Below are 17,565 nucleotides of genomic sequence, written 5' to 3' on the forward strand. Positions count from 1 at the left end.
TTGTGTCTGGGGGGAGCACATTATAAAGAATCCTACACTTCCTTTGGCACTGACATTCTTTCTACTGCCTCTTCCACAATGGTACCTGAGCCTTGGAAGGTGTGATAGAGATATTTCAGTGCTGAGCACTCCTCTGTCACTTCTTCTCAGCACCATGATACCTTCTGAATCATCCCAAAGTCACTGCCATCTGAAAAGATAAGATTCTCTTACAAAAAGTGAGAATAGCATTAATATACTGGTATAAACATTAAGATAAGTGCTTACCAGGCTGTTTGGTGAGCATAGTATATACATTTAACAAGATACCAGCAGACATTATACCTCTAGGGCTCATGATTTCCCCTGTTGTAGGTTTTCAGTATCAGGGATGTATTCCCTCTCATGGAGTGGGCCTCCTGTCCAATTAGAGAGTGGTTGGTTTCCCCTACAATAGACATGCCACTATTGGACCTGTTGGCTCATTTGGCCTGGCTGGCCAAATTTAAGGCTTGTAATGTCTACTGTTGAGTGTCTCCACTGGTGATTTCTCTTTCTCCCATTGAATTGCATGCAGCCTAGCTTTTTCCAGCTTTCTGTCAGCTGGTCTACATGGAGGAGGTTTTCAGCTCAGCTCCACTAGAATTTCCCAGTGACCTTGCAGTCCAAGTATGTAGTCTTCAGCAATAGGATCTTACCATCTATTTATGGTGGGAAACCAAGAGCTTCAGCAATGGCCTATAATGTTTTGGGGGACATCAGGGACCTCCCAGGTCAACAATTCACTGGAAGGGATCCCATTCCTGGCACTGAAAATTTTCTATTAAAAATCTATGGTTACTGGGTGTGCCAGTGTCCCAAAAATGTAGGTTTCCATATAACTTATTTGTATAATTGGGATATTTTGTTTAACCTTCCCCCTACCGTTTTTTTTACTCAATCTCTTTCACTGACCTCACTTAGGCCTTTCCACCCCCAGGAATCTGTTCTTCTACTTAAATATATGCAATAAAATCCTCTTAATACCTCCTTTCCCCTCCCTTTCTATTGCCTTTCTAGCTTACTGGCCTCTGTTGCTGAGTTTTTTCCCAACTCACATACAAGTCCAAACATATGTAGCTAGGATCCATGTATGAGAGAGAACATGGGACATTTCGCTTTCTGAGCCTGGATTACCTCACTAAGTATAATCCTTTCCTGATCCATCCATTCCCCTGCAATTTCATTTTTAAGCACCACTGAGTAGAACTCTGTTGTGTTAGAGTTCCACATCTTCATTACCCACTCATCAGTTGAGGGACATCAAGGCTGGTTCCATTTCCTAGCTATTTGTGTTTTGAGGTAGGATCTCACTCTAGCCCAGGCTAACCTAGATTTAGTCTCAGTGTGGCCTCAAACTCACAGTGGTACTCCTACCTCAGCCTCCAATTGCTGCTGGCATTAAAGGCGTGCTTGACTCCTGTTCCATTTTTTGCAGATGTACTTTCCATCTGCCCTGAAAATTAAAAAGACCAGCAGTGATAACCAGTGAGACAGTGAGACGACAAAGTCACAGAGGAGATCTGTGATACATGCCACCCCCAGAAAAAGCTAGGCTGCCAGTAGTTCAATGGGAGAGAGAGAAATCACCAGTGGAGATACTCAACAGTGGACACTGCCAGCCAGGCCAAATGAGCCAACGGGTGCAATAGTGGCATGTCTATCATGGGGGAACCCAGTCAGTCTCGGATTGGAATGAAGGCCCCCTCAGTGAGAGGGAATGCATCCCTGATATTGAAAACCTACAACAGGGGAAGTCATGAGCTCTAGGGGTGTAACGTCTGCTGCTATCTGGTGAAATGTATATATGATGCTCAACAAACTGCCTGGTAAGCACTTATATTACCACTTCAAAGTCTCATGCTGGTGTTTCTTGTGATTTTCTGGGTGCTTAACTGATGCTTGGCTAATGGGACATGTCCAGCCCTTTGTGACCCATTGGCAGCCAGCCTGCCTGCTGACTTCATCCCCTTTCCCTCTGTTCTGGACTCACCTCAGTGCCATGTTGCCCTTTCCTTCCGAAAGCTGGGAGGATAGCTGACCCCTCAAGGGTCATTGGCTTACTACGGTGGTTTTCAAAGATTTTTTTTGTCTTGACTTTTCCAAGGAATTTCTCAAATACATTCCTGTGCAGATCTCAGCATATACATTTTCTATGAGCAGAAAAAGCCCTGCCGGAAAGGTATGTCTAGGCACCTTGACTCACCTTCCCCACTTCTGACTCCTACATGGTTTCCCACAACAGAGCATGAAACTCCTGGTCTATTCAGCCTCTTCCCAGTGTGGCACACTATCCTGTGAGCCCCTTTCTAGGTCACCCCATTGTGACAGGGTCCCTGTGAGGCCGGCTGCCGCGGTGGAGTGGTGATGACACCAGTGGTCACTTCATCGTGGAGGAGACGGACAGTCTGCTAGAATGTGAGGACACTGACGCATGGCACATCCTTTCTTCAAACCCAGTGTAGAACCCACCAGAAGGTCAGATGGACCAGATAGTAAGACAACTGTAGGTCTCTGTCCTAGCACAGATACAGGTTCCTTTCCCCACTATACCTCTGACCTTGCCGGGCCACACTGTGTGTCTGCTGGGCCCAATTCAGTAAGCTCACTTCACCTTGGTCAGAGTGAGCATCAGCTGTACAGTGGAGAGGGGTGCAGAACTGCATTTGCTCTTGCCTAGGCCACATACATGGATTTTTGGTAAGTGCCAAATTCGTAGAACCACTCAAGAAACACTTCTGGGAATGTTTGTAAAGGAGTGTCTAAATCATGTTAAGTGAAGTGGGAAGACCCTCCCTGAATGTATACAGAAGAGTTCTATGGGATGGGATCCTAGACTAAATAAAAAGGGGAAAGCGAGCTGAACACCAGCATCCATGGCTCTCTGGTTCTGGACTTTGGAACTATCTCACATTCCCGCCACTATGACGCCCCAACAGGAAGGATTATATCCTCTCTAACTATAAACTGAAATAAACCCTTAAAGAAAAGAGTCATTAGTGGTATACTTTTAAAAGCAGAGTTTTATGTAAATAGAGGGTGGCGGCTTTCTATAGTCATCCGTGGTCCAGGAGTCTGTACCCCTATAGTACCAGTATCAATAATATCTTATAGTCATCATCACCATCATCATGATCTTATAATAATACCAATAGTATCTTGAGTATCAAGAATTCTCAAGTATTTTCTACAGAAATGAATAGTAATTGCATACAACCTATGCACATGCTCCTGTGTGCATTAAGTTATCTCTAGGCTCCTTAAAATACATAATACAAGATAAATGCTATGTCAACAGTTGTTAATGGTGTATTGCTTAGGAATTATTGGCAAGAAAAATGTGTTTCATATGTTGGGTACAAGTGGTGTTTTAAAGAAGGTTTGATCTGGGATTGCCTTTATGCAGGGATCAGAACCTACAGATATGGAGGGCTGGCTATGATTACAGGAAGTGGCAGATTCCAGGGATCAAGTGTGACCGTTGCCCATTCCTACCATCCACCCTCCCCACTCCTCATGCTTTCTGCTTCCTTTACGTATTGCTCAGATATTCACTGGTTGATGTCAGCGAGGGGGCATGAGAGGTCATTTTGAATCAAGTTGAACTAATATAACAAAGTGATTTTTATATTTTAAATTTGGGGCAATAAAAGCATAGTCCACATCTTTTTGTAAAAGTTTTATGTATTTATTTATTTATTTGAGTGAGAGAGAGAAAGAGGCAGATAGGGAGATAATGAGCACCCCAGGGCCTTCGGCCACTGCAAATGAACTCTAGGTACATATGCCACCTTGTGCATCTGGCTTCCATGGGTCCTGGGGAATATGAGCCTTGAACCGGGGTCCTTAGACATCACAGGCAAGTGCTTAATCACTAAGTCATCCCTCCAGCCCCATAGTTCACATATTTGTTTATAGAAGCTTGTCACCTCTATGCATATCCTGGGGCAAAGAACTGAGGCATTACTGCCTGAGCCACCAACAGTGTGTGGCTGGCAGAGAGAGCACCTGGGGTCTGCCAAGGGGAACATGGTTTTCCCAGAGGACAGTTACTCTGCAGCCAGGCTGAAGTAAAGTGGCTTTCACTCCATCAGTTAGGAAAATGCTCCTCTCTCTCTCTTGTTTTTCTTAATTAACTAGAAACTTATTGTATGGACAAATCATGTATTGTGCCCATTCCCCTCCTCCCCACCCCCATTTTACTGAGCTCTCTCTTCAGGGGCTCACTGGTATTCATCATGGGGATATGGGTTATGAATTCAGCAGTCATTCGGTGTGGGGGAGTGAATGCCTCCGAATACTTTTTCCCACCCTGTGACTATTATAATCTGACCACCCCCCCTTCCACAATGTTCCCTGAGCCTTGGCAAGTGTGTTTTAAGTCAGTGTTATGGTTGAGCTCTTAGCGGCTTCTGGATTTCTGCTTTGATGAGTTTTGGATGCCACCTGTGCCAGGGTGATGTAGGTTTCCCCTTTCAACCCGAGCCCTGGCCCAGGAGAGAGGCTCGGTTTGAATGGTTCCGGAGCCCATGACCATGGGAAGACTATGAAAGTGCTAGAGCTAGTGATGTGGGAAATCCAGAAGCAAGTCTCAAGGAGGTGGGCTTTCCACACCAAGTCTGAGTCTGCTCTGTCACAGGCATGGCATGGGAGTTCTGTTTCTCTCTGAGGTGAAGTTTCCCCACTCTTCAAACCAGGAGTAAATAATCAAAACCACTTCATTAAGTTTCCATGAGAATTCAATCTATTTATCTATCTGTCTGTCTGTCTATCTATCTATCTATCTATCTATCTATCTATCTATCTATCCATCCATCCATCCATCAGGCTATAACATAATGCCTGACATTTAGTAAACGTTAAATGATTAATATTTATTAGTGTTCTGTATGCATAATTTGCTTATCAGTGTAAAAGTCACTGAATTAACAAAAGAGGAACATAGATGCTAAATGCAGCATCAAGCACACAGCAACTATACGCTAGAAAGGAGATGACTAGAAGCCTTCGTGTCAGTTATTTTTGGTTGTTGCACACAAACAAGGCCAAGAGAAAGGATTTAACTTGGCTTGTGGTAAACACAGTGAATTGTGAAACAATTCACCATACTTCCATAAGAGCAAAAAACAATCTTTTACGAAGACAAGAAGGGCTTTGGCTCCTCGTAATGGTCATGTGATTCTGTTGTTGCGGGGCCGTGTGAGGCAGACCTTCATGGTGGAAGGGACTGGAGGAGCAAAGTTGCTCAACAGGGCAGCCAAGGAGTTGAGAGGCCCAGGAAAGGGCCATGGCAAGATGCACTCTTCAAACATGGGCCTCTAGGTTCTCCTTCCTCCAGCCAGGCCCAAGCTCCCGCCACCGCAGCACCTTACAGCAGTCTGTCCATCACCTGAGCTCATCAGTGATTGATGCACTGATGACGCCATGCCCACAGGATGCACACAAGGCACGCTTTACTCATCTCCTAGGTGTTTCTCGACTCAGTCATCTTGTTGGTCAAGGTTGACCTTCATTCACTGCAGTCTACGTTTTCAAGTTGGATAGAATTGACACTTTTTCATATAAGTACATAGATTATTAATATCCAGTTCTATGTATGAATTCTCCTATAATTATGTCATAAAATACTGATATTTCCTAACAAGAAGATAGGTCTTGCTTTCCTGAGAATGTTTGAATTTTTACTTCTTTTTTTTTAAATTTTTTATTTATTTATTTGAGAGTGACAGACACAGAGAGAAAGACAGATAGAGGGAGAGAGAGAGAATGGGCGCGCCAGGGCTTCCAGCCTCTGCAAACGAACTCCAGACGCGTGCGCCCCCTTGTGCATCTGGCTAACGTGGGACCTGGGGAACCGAGCCTCGAACCGGGGTCCTTAGGCTTCACAGGCAAGCGCTTAACCGCTAAGCCATCTATCCAGCCCATGAATTTTTACTTCTTTTGGTTTTTAGAGGTTAGGGTCTCACTGTAGCCCAGGCTGATCTGGAATCCACTGTGTCATGTCAGGGTGGCCTCGAACTTATGGTGACGCTCCTACCTCTGCCTCCTGAGTGCTGGGATTAGAGGTGTGTGTCACCACGCCTGGCTTGAGTTATTTCTAAATGCACTAGTGTCTGCAACAAGCCAAGCTATAAACTCAAACAAGCACAAAAAAGACCATTTATTCCATTTCAACTTTGTGTGACATGATTATTATGGTAATATCATGGTAACTTAATAACATTAAAACCTACATATTATGTAAAAGCCCCACAGTTCCGAAAGAGGACAAGACTCAGGTGAGTTAGAGTTGAAATCCAGCACGTGGTCATCAAGTCTGCATTGTCTGAATGGTGGGGAATCCCTGTAGAGGGTGCTGTGTTCCCTTGACTGCTCTCTGTGTGTCTACTGGCTGCCTGTGTGCCCCAAGATTCCAGTTCAGAGGCAAACATCGTATGTTTCTTCCAGGAAGACTGCTGAGGCAGTGTGGATGGAGCACAGTACCAGTGTGGCTGTAGTGGTTTGTAAGAGAAAGGGTGGCTGGAGGGGTCACTGAGGAGTTGACCTCTGACATGAGTCTCCATGGCGACTAAGGGTAAACTCCAAAAGGCTGGACAAATTATTTCAGGCAATGATGTAGTTGGTCTTTAGAAGGAGGAATGCATCAAGGGACATGGAGGCAAAGAGGTATCAGTTGAATGTGGAAATATACTCAGGGTTTTCAGTGGAGAGCCTTGAATGATAAACTGTGGAATTTGAATTTTTGTTTTATAAATAGTGGGTAATAATGGGGAGGGACTTGTATTGTTCTTGGACTGCAAATGAATATGGGCATTGAGATCTATTCAGAAGTACTTATTTATTTATTTATTTATTTTACATTCAAGTGAATGGGAAGAATTCAAATTAGGACAGAGAACAAAGGATTTCAAGTTACACCCTTAAGATTTTGTGCAGATCCTTGCAGTAAAAAACCTATAGTCTAAGAAAACTCCTTGGATTTCTTGGGTCTTAGATAACATTACATCCATTAATGAAGACCAGAAAAGGAAGAAATGGTTGAGTAACCGGAATATAATAAACTGCTTCCAGATATTTCTGTAAGGTTGGCAAGATGTCCAACCAGAGTGGGCACTTCAGAGAACTAGACCCCAGGGCAGGAATTAGTAAGTTGGGAGATATAAATTTGGAAGGCATATACAAAAAGGTAAGATATTTATATATTCTGTAGATAGTAAATGTTATGTAGAACATAACTTCTTTTAAAAATATTTTATAAGTGATTTGAGAGACAGAGACAGAGAGAAAGTGATAGAGAGGGGAAGTATAGGTGTACCAGGATATCCTGCTACTGAAAACAAACTCCATATGCATGTGCCACTTTGTGCATCTGGCTCTGTGTGGGTACAGAGGAATTGAATCTGGGCCATTAGGATTTACAAACAAGCACCTTTAACCACTGAGCTATCTTTCTAGCCCCCAAACAAAACTTCTTAACTATCATTTGATGAATAGTTAACTATGCATACTCTACTGGACACTTTATTACCAGCCTGCCTTCCTGGATAAGAGAATTGACTTTTTCCATAGGAATGGACAAGACCTATCACATGGTTAATGAGTGGTGCCAAACTATTTTACTCCAGGTTTCGTGTTCCTACTATAATGTATATCTGAAAGCTGCTAGTGGATATCTGTTACATCAAAATTAGTTGTGTTGGGATTCTCAGTGGGTTGTGGTTAATTCTTAAGCTGCATAATCCATAGACATGGCGGCACGTGTGTTCTTGTGTGTGCAAACAGTCCTTTCAGCATACACGTTAGACCATCAGCAGTTTACCTGAATGGCCTCATTATTTTCTTTAATGGCAGTCCTGTGATTCCTGTGTCATGACTATCCCATCTTTACTGTTGATCCATGAAGTACTGGGATTGAAGGAACCATACCCAAGGTGACATCAGTGGGAAGTGGCAAAGAAATAATTCATTCAGTTTTTGTTTGGCTCATAATTAGGACCAGGTTATGCTTTTCTCCCACCCAACTTCACAAACATCCCTCATTTACACTGCACTTGATTCATCTGCAGAAACAGAGTGACAGCTGTCTTATATCATGCATCTACATTGACCTGAGGGTCCCTGGCCAGGGGACCATAGTTCTGAGTTCACTGAACTGTGTGGCGATGTGCCTGTCCTGTGTGAGTTCTGTGTCCTTGTTTAGGGTTTTCATTCTAGGCTTTGAGAAGCAAGCTGCTGAGAGCATTTCTTAAAGCAGCGAGAGAGCAGAAGGCTGTGCTTTGTGCCATCCCAATGCAGCTACATTGTCCTTCTGCACAGACACGGGCTCTGCAGGCCTGCAGGCCCCGCTCATGAGATTTTCTACACAGTATTACTCACTTTCAAAAAGTCACACTACTGAGTAATTTATGAAGGAAAAATTATTGATTAAACCATGACCTCCAGCCACAGAATGCATTTTACCCCTTACAATCTCCATGGCACATGTAATCAGACTTAGGGAGAGCCCTTACAACTTTCTTTATGTCTTTCTTTAAACTTCTGTAACAAAACTTTATACTTTCTGTGCTCTCTTTCCTGCATCTTGAAGTGGTTTTACGAGTCCGTGAGGACAAGAGGGTGTTATGAGCATGAGAAAGGTTAGAAAATGGGAATCTTGGGGCTGCTAGAAGCACAGACAGGGGCCTTGTGACCATCGGATTTAGTACCTAGACAATCCCCTTTCTGCTTAGTCACTGCTCATGGGGATGCTGCAGAACTGATTAATACCTCTGTCAAAGCAAGCAGGCCTCTGCTGGCATCTGTTACCTGACAGGCACCACTCTTGGGGTGCACATGGAAGCTGAGGAAGGGACGTTTCACTTAAATCTGCATTTCTAGGGCCATTTATTCTACTGCAAAGCAGGGTGACATTGTCCCAGTCCTTTGCATATTTGGACCCCAAGTGTTTTGATCTATATACGAAAAAAAAAAAAAAGAGTTCTTATGATGACTTTGGTCAGATTAAAAAGAACTCCAAGTCAAGTCAAGTGATGAAAGCAAAAGCAGAGCTATCCAGAACATTCTCCAATTGCTGGGCGTGTGTGCACATGTTTTCAAAGTATACATACATGTTGTAACTGCACATATGTTTTTGGACATATTCTAGAAGGCTTGTAAGACATGATTGGCCTCTGAGGGGTGGGACACTATGTTTGATGATACCAATGTGGATTTTTCTTTTCCTTTCCACATCTATATTCTAATTTGATAGAAAACACACAGAGACTGCTTACCCTTCATGCTGTTGTTGGAGGACAAATAAGATTAAATACAATGGGGTAATCCTATCATTCATGGGTCCTCACCCCCACTTCTTGCTCATGGGGCTGGATGTCTCTGTTGTGAATATGCTCTGCTAGTTTTTTTTTTTTTTTTTTGACAACTGTACTACCTTCTCTGTGTTCAGTCTGAACATAACATGAAAGATAGGAACTAGGAAGTTACAAACAGCCCTGAGAGCTGAGTGGACACAAACATCTCCTGGCAGCATTTTGGAGACATTTTCTTGATTCTAAACCTGGTTGCATGTCTCCCATGAGGTCAAATTGGAAGGAGCTTACGTCATCATAATAATGGGCTGGGTCGCAGAGCTGAGAACTATGAGTCCTTGGGGATGAGAGGCAATGACATAGGGTCTCTCCAGTGGGCTTGGATGTCCTGTGCAGACACAACCCGAGCCACCTCATTTGTGATGCTTCATCTCTGGTTGTCATCTTGATAGGATTTAGCATCACAGTGAAATCAAATCTCTTGGCATGTTTGCTAGGGCTTTTCTAGATTTGATTGATTGGGTAGGGAAGACCCATCCTAACCTCAAGTGGGGCCATTCCATGGGCTGGGGTGCCAGACTGGATGCCAAGGAGAGAACTGACTGAGTGTTGCTGTACTTCCTGCCCCAGGGCGTGGCAGTGTGGCTGCAGCCTCCTGCCCCTGCCATGCTTTTCCTGCCATGATAGACTCTTCCCTCTGCACCTGTAAACCAAACTAAACCAGTTTCTGTCCTTAGGGTGCTCACATTGCGTGTTGTAGTGATTTCTTTCAGGCATCTCCCAATGCCTAGTGTTCTGAATGTTCAGTCCCCAGATGATGGCAACTTGGGAATTGAATCCCCCTGGAGGCAGTACTATTGGGGGCGGGCTTATGGGTGTAATAGCCAGCTTCCTCTTGCCAGTGTTTGGCACACTCTCCTGTTGCTGTTGTCTACCTTATGTTGGCATGGAGGTGATTCCCACCCTCCACTCCTGCCACCCTTTCCCCTGCCATCATGGAGCTTCCCTTTGAGTCTGTAAGCCAAAATAAGCCCTTCCTTCCACCCCCAACTAGCTGCTCTTGGCCTGGTCTTTTCTGTCAGCAATGTGACCCTGACTGCAACAGACATTGTGTCCAAGCAATGAGAACATAACTGATTCAGCCATCCTCATACTGGGATGTTGGGAGCCAGTTGCTGATTGCTTGTTTAGAGAGATCTGCCTACCCAAGGACACACCTCTTCCCTGGGGTGAAACATTTGCACAACTGGGCAGTGCACAGGTACAAAGGCCTAGCCTGTAATAGAAAGTCAGGCATCTCTGCTGTACAGAGCCTCCATGGTGCCATTGAGGTGTCTGTGGTACTTGCTGACAGATGTCCTCCTCATCCATCATAGATAATCCTCCAGAAAGCACAGCAGAGCTGCTTCTTAGACTCCCCTATAGATCTGACCTATAATGGTCTCAGAGCTAGGTGACTGCATACAGAGCCTTCCATCCAGTTCACCTAATGTGTAATATCTTGGATCCTCTGTGACCCCCCTATGGAGATGCAGTGGTCTGAGTGCATATTATAGACCAGTGAACAGGTCTCTTGCAGTGGTGGGGAGGGCAGAAGACCAATGGGTAGGTTTCCTTCAGTGTTTTGATAAGTAGGCCAACAGGCAGATGATCTGAAGAGGTGGGGACAGTAGACCAGTGGGCAGTGTTCTGCAGTGGTAGGGAGAGTAGGCAAGCGGGCATGTGTCCTGCAGTGATGGGAGAGCGCAGCAGTGGGCAGGTGTCCTGCCGTGGTGGGGACAGTAGGCCAGTGGAAGGGTGCTTTGTGGTGGTGGGGACAGCACACTGCTGGGCAGGAATCCTGCAGTAGTGGGAACACTAGAATAATGTGCAAGTGCTGCCTCTGCTGTGTGGACCCACACACTCATTGCTCAGTGCCCCCCCAGTTTCCTCTGCCCATGTCCTCTATGGATTCCTTCCTCTGTTCTCAGAATAAATCCCTCCTGCAATTCATTCTGGGACATACTTCTTGGTTAGGTTGGTTGGGGAGCCAAAACTGTCCTGTTTCTTTCCTTTCGTCATGTCTGGGTCTCCAAGTCCCTTGTGGGCTTAGGCATCTTCAACTGTGTTGGACAGACCACTTTGTGACTCCACCATTTTAACGTGTTCTGCGTCCTCAGACCAAGCCCCATGTGCAGACTGCTGGCCCTGTGTGAGCACTGATTCCTGTCCAGTAGTACAGCAGCGTGAATGACTCAATCTCACACCGTCTTTCCGTTTTACCAGATAGCTTTCTTTACCTTTTTAACACTACCTACTACTCATCTACCTGCACCAACAGTCCTCCTAATTTCCTTTATCCCTATATTTTTTAGAGAGAGTGAGCAAGTGTGTGTTTGAGAGAGACACACACACACACAGAATTGGCACACCAGAGCCTCAGCAACTGCAATAGAACTTCAGATGCTTGTGCCACCTAGCAGGCATGTACAACCTTATGCTTGCCTCACTTTTGTGGATCTGGCTCACATGGGATCTGGACAGTTGAACATGGCTCCTTGGGCTTTGTAGGCAAGTGCCTTAAGCACTGAGCTACCTCCCGGGCCTTCTTTATCCCTATAGACAAGGTCCCACTCCTTCTGTCCTCCATCCTCTGGTTGTGTACCCTGGAAGAATTAGGGACAGGGACTTACAATTGGGCACCACTCAGCTGTCACAAACCTCCTTGGTCATAATAATTCATTGTCATTGCCATTAATATTATTATCATCATTTTATTGTGAGCGTAGTGAATGAGAGGCATAGGAGATCTCAGTTATTCCTATGTGGAAAGATAAAGAAAAGATTCAAACCCAGGTCTCATTCTTCCTGGAATCTTTAATCGCTTCCCAGTTTTTTCTAAGTCCTAGGTCTGCTGTGCTGAATATCCGGGTATTTTGTGAATGCCGCCACAGATGGGCAAGAGGGCGAGGGCTCTGTGCTGCCTGGGCCAGGCATAAGTTTCTGAGGTTGGTTTCTGTTCTGTTCCGGCAGGGAAGCTTCTACGCCCCCTCCGAGACCTGCATACAGCACGCACACAAGTGGCACCGGGACCTGTGTCTGCTTCTGCTACATGCCTACCGGGGACTCCGCCTCTACTTCCTGGTTGTCACGAGAGACATCCCAGAGCTGCCGCACGTGGAACTGGGTAAGAGGCTGTGGGAAGGGAGGACCTCATCCCAGAGCCGAGGCTCCCCTGGGACGCGGATGGACAGAGGCAGTTGGCTTTTGTAAATGTCGCAGTGAAGACATGCTTGATCATTTAGGTTTGTCTGGGCCTTTCCTCATCCTAGCAGGAGAGATTTTGGCAGTACAAATGAAGTAAGAAGACACAGGAACGTCCCAAGGCATGTCCATTCACTCATTCCTTCATCCATCAAATATTTCTTGAAGACCTACTACACACTTGGCACACCAGTTCGATAATGCTGGTCTATGTCAATAATATTACCGCTTTCTAGGGCAGTTTGCAGGGCGATAGCCTATTTAAACTAGGCTGTAATGACCAATTTGACACTTAAAAGAGGGTAAATAATTCCTAATAAAGGTTATATAGCTATAGTATATGTGAGTGAGGAACTGTGTGTACATATTATAGACATACATAGATATAGATATCTGTGTACATCTGTGTATCTAGCAACTGTCTCTCTATCCATCCATCCTGTACCTATCTATAATCTGGATGATTATTGAAACCTTGCAGTCTTCCATCGTATTTGCTTGTATGGGGGACCCTGATTCTTCTTGCCTTTGGGTTTTCCAAGGTGAGACATTATGGCCATTGTTGAGCTAAGCTACTCTTGATCGATGAGCAGTGGAAGTGGTGTGCTAAGAAGTAACATTACTGCTGAAGGTCACATGGCAGGGAGTGGCAGAAGCACGTCAGGACCCGAGAGGTCCTGCACTGCTCCTCTACCATGAGGTCCTTCCTGCCCCTCTGCTATGTCAGGAGAGGCGCTGTGGCTCTGCCCAAAGTCTTGTGGAACAGCCTGATACTCAGGGCTAGCACGTACTCCACTACCAGAATCCTGCTGTCTATTCGCCTGGATGTCAACTGCAGAGAAAACCGTGCCCCTGGTGGTGTCTTTGCTCTACACCTTGTGCATTACTACAAAGAGTGGATCCCATGAAATATTTGCAAGCTTCACTGCCTTGGTAGACTTGGGGTCTATGAGAGCTGGGACCCCTTCCAGTCTCTAATGCTCTGTCCCTGTGCTCTGTCCCAGCCTGGAGCGCACAGGAGTAGCTGCAGCGCTTGCATCGGGTTCTGTCTAGTTCTTCAGCTGTGACACACAGGCCGAACCCTCTGCTCCCACACTGCTCTTTGAATTGGATGTTGTTTTCAACTACAAGTCTTTCTCAGGCTGCAGAGTCATGCGTAAGGGACTTGGCGGGTGGCTCGGCAGAAGATCACTTGCTTAGCACGTGTTAAACCCTGCATTTGACCTCCAGCACTGCAAAAACAAAAGACACACACAAACACCAAGCGAGCTACATGGTTCAGATGGAAAGCAGGCATTGTTTAGCAACTGGTAAAAGAGCTATACATGTTTCACTATATTATGCTGAGCACCTACTGTGTGGTGGGCATTTTGCTGGGCACTTAGGATTCAGCCCTGACCAATACAACCAAAGTGTGCTGTGCCTTGCTGAGTTCACAGACTAGAGCTCAGTGGTCAGGTGGGAAAGTATGTGCTGCTAGTCATGTGGTCACTGGGATTCAGGGGTGCAAAGGGTTTCTCAAATTGACCTGAGTAACAACTCTCACTGCAACCATGTGCAAATGGCAGACTGCCCATGTGCATATGGAAATGAGGGACAGTTCAAACTCAGTCACATCTGTGATCAGTAAATCCCACATAGCTGGAGGTTCTAGCCCCTGTTGACATGATGGTGCCCTGCAGGCTCTGCTGTGGGTGGCTCAGGAGGTTATGATCTTATTATGACATAGTCCCTGGAGCCCGTGGTCTCCTCAGACCTGCTGCTCCATTTCTTTGGGCTTCTGACTTTTCATATGCAAGATACAGATATAACTCCACATCTGTATCTATTGTAAAAGGATAAGTGTAAGGAGAGTCCTCAAGATCATGTGTGTACCTGTGACTTTAATGTGAGTTTGAAGCCTCGTGTTTCTGTGTCTTTTAGTTAGCAACTTCTGCATGTCCATGGGTCTTTTTAATTGTGTGGATTTTGCTCTTCCTTCCTAGAGGCCCTGGCTGTGGAAGAAACCCTTTCTCAGCTCTGCTCAGAGCTACAGGTAATTACAACACTGGCCTGGGTATGAATGGAGAAAGAAGCTACTGTATTGCACCAGCCGATTCTGCTTGCCACTAACATGTTACTTGCCAAGGCCACACAGCTTCACAAAGAAGAGACTTGAATCACACGTGCCAGTGTTTCTGGAGATGGGGAACAGGCCCTGGTTGTGGGTGCAGTTAGAGCACAGACACTGTCCGTGGTGGTGGGACCACAGGTAATGTGTCACTAGTTCTACCCAGCAGGAAACAGACCCTGCGGGCTCCAGAGAAAAGGCCTCGTGGCGTTTTGGCCACGTAGTTCTGCACAAGGGCAGTGGTCGAGTCCTGGAGCCGGGCCACTCCCATATGTGAGGCTGTTGTTGGGAAGCAGTGGAAAGAGCTCACCGAGGCGGAGGCATGGAACGACTGTAGTTCCAGAAAGGCGAAGGGGGACACTCACCCCGGCACTTGCACAGATGCCCCAGGTTACAGGGAGTCATAATGAAGGAGAAGTGCGTGCCCTTTGTGACTTACAGAAGAAAGAACTACTAAGTTGTGCTCCTTCCCAACGTACTGACACCCCACGTGTTAGTGTTTTCCCTCCCCCTCCCTGGCATGCCAGCCATGCCAGTCCAATTCTAAAACTGCCTCCCTTGGGGTAGCATAAGGTCCCACAGGGTAAGGTCCAGAGCCACCAAGACTGTCCCTACTTCAGATATAATTCCTCGTATTTTTAACAATAACTTAGAGGTGCCATGATACCCCCCATAGAGCTTTATGATTTCATCAAATGAGTCCTGGAACTCAGAAAGCACCTGTCTAACTACCGCTGGTCTGTTAGGAAATAAATTGCAGAGAACACTGGTGAGCAGGGCGCGTAGTGTGAGGCCTGGGCAGGGCCGCTGGGCGGGGCTGCTGTCTTGGGAGTTTTGCAAGACTACCTTCAAGTGGATGGTGCAGTCACAGCGCAGGAGCTCTCAGACAAGTCCTCTCTTAGAAGGGCACTGGGGGCTCCCATGCAGAAGTGTGATCCACTCATTAGCTCTGATAATTCACTCAGTCCCTAGTATCCCGTCCTTCTTTGAGGGAAACACACACTCTCTAACTATGGATTGGTTTTTCTGGCCTAAGCTTTTACCCTGGCTGGAGCTGGCTCCAGGCCTGACAAGAGCTACCTCATTAACATAAACATTATGCATTTGAAAGGGTTTAAGAAACCCCCATTGTTCTGAAATTGCCAAAGGTTTTAGAAGCTCTGTGCCAGGAACAGGGGACAAAAATGTACCTCAAAATCTCACAAAGGGAGAACACTGTGGCTAGTGTTTTAACCATATCGCCAACAGGAGTATTCCAGTCCCCAGCGTGGTGGGATGCTAACTGCTGCAGATTCCCTGGGCACCCTCCTCCCAGCTGCGGCACACAGGGCACAGGGAGGAAAGTGCTGCCATGCCACTTGTTTAATGACAGGCATGGAGGAGTGAGCATCCCTTAAAGTCTCTGAGTGTCTAAGTGGTGAGCCCCAGCGGAGATCGGCCCCTGGGCCACCTGCACCCGCTGAGACTGTCACCCCTGGTGTGTGCGGTGATTCTGGTGAGGGATCCTTTAGAAACGGAACCTGATGACCGCTCCGTTCACATCGCACTGCTCTCAGGAGACCTACCTTGGTGGGTGAAAGGGCTGGTGGCTGGACAGTCGAGTGACCGGAGCAATGCGGGTTCCCAGATAATCATCTCCCTTGCCCCCCACCTCACGAAGCACAGATGCAGAGCTGGCTAGAGGCAGAACACTGCCACCTCGTGGCCAGGAAATGCATTCGTCTCAATTCCTGCCACTCTGGAAAAGGGTGAAGCGTTGGACTGATTTAGTTGATGAAAACAATCAGAAACGCCAGGGCTTTCTGGCCGCGGAGGGATTCTGCTGCACCCTCTCTCGGCAGGGGAGTCTCAGGATTGTGTTCTAGGTGTCTGCTTTGTGTCAGGTGTGCCTGTATTTGTTGCTGAAACAAAAAAAAAAAAACAAAAACAACAACTTGCTGACCTGGGAATTAACTCATTTGTTCCCAGTTAAGACACACTCTACCACTGAGGTCAGGACTAGAACCGGGGATCAGTGTGAGGGGGGGCAGTGGAGCGGACAGGAGGGAAGGGCTTGGTTCTCAGCATGCAGCTCAGCGCACACGGAGCGGGAGAGCTAGCCTTTCTGCATAATGGAGTACTGAAACCCTGATGCCGGTGCCAGGCCGGGTAGGAGCCCTTGCCAGGGAGATGCTGTGACTCTCCATGTGCCACTGCATCAGGAGGGAGGACATGCTTCCGACCCAGGAGGAGGAGGTTCTCGTGACACTCAGGCACTTGCTGAGCCTCCAGAAAGCAATCCTTCCCGTTGTCTTGTTATTATTTTATTACATTAACATACTATTTTTTTTCTACAACATGAAAAGACTGCTCTCTATTTCCTGCCGTGAACTTTTGGGAGATGTTCAAACTTAGCCCAAAGCAAGAAAACAAGGCCATTGCGGATTGTTGGTAACTCGTTCTGTGGGGTTCGTCATGAGCATTTGCTTGGGGCAAACCTCTCCTCAGATGTGGCAAGTATAAAGCTTCATTTAAGCCAGGAAGTACCCATGAAGGCTGGTGACCAACACCCCAAAGCCCTGATGTGGAGGAACTGGCCTTGAATTCAAGGAGGCAGAGAACGTGAGGGGCCCCTCCACTGCTGGCCACCTGCTTTCAGATGACAAGAGGAAATCCATTGTCTAAGTTGAGTCCTCTTGTCCCTACTCCCTGGTTGAAATGTGACCCTACCTTCTGCGTGCATGATCATGCAGTGCCGGCTGTCATGGCCCTGCCTCCACATAGGGGCAACACAGAGACTCGTGTGCTATGGTCACTGCCGCCTCTTTTTCTCTGATCCATCCAGGGCCCTCGGAGTCCAGCACTAGCTCTGTAGGGTGACTCACGACTTTTGTATTGAGAGCCAGC

The 17,565-nt window shown here is 46.5% G+C and overlaps 1 protein-coding gene across 1 annotated transcript in view; it reads left to right on the forward strand.

The window, feature by feature from the left end:
* Window positions 1–17,565, forward strand: part of Fam135b (family with sequence similarity 135 member B) — a 354,422-nt gene that overhangs the window by 291,507 nt on the left and 45,350 nt on the right. Inside the window, 2 exon segments of the mRNA XM_004656183.3 lie at window positions 12,339–12,492; window positions 14,555–14,604. Coding sequence (XP_004656240.2) covers window positions 12,339–12,492; window positions 14,555–14,604 — 204 coding nt within the window.

Source organism: Jaculus jaculus, chromosome 2 (assembly GCF_020740685.1).
Source record: "Jaculus jaculus isolate mJacJac1 chromosome 2, mJacJac1.mat.Y.cur, whole genome shotgun sequence".
NCBI classification, from domain to species: Eukaryota; Metazoa; Chordata; class Mammalia; order Rodentia; family Dipodidae; genus Jaculus; species Jaculus jaculus.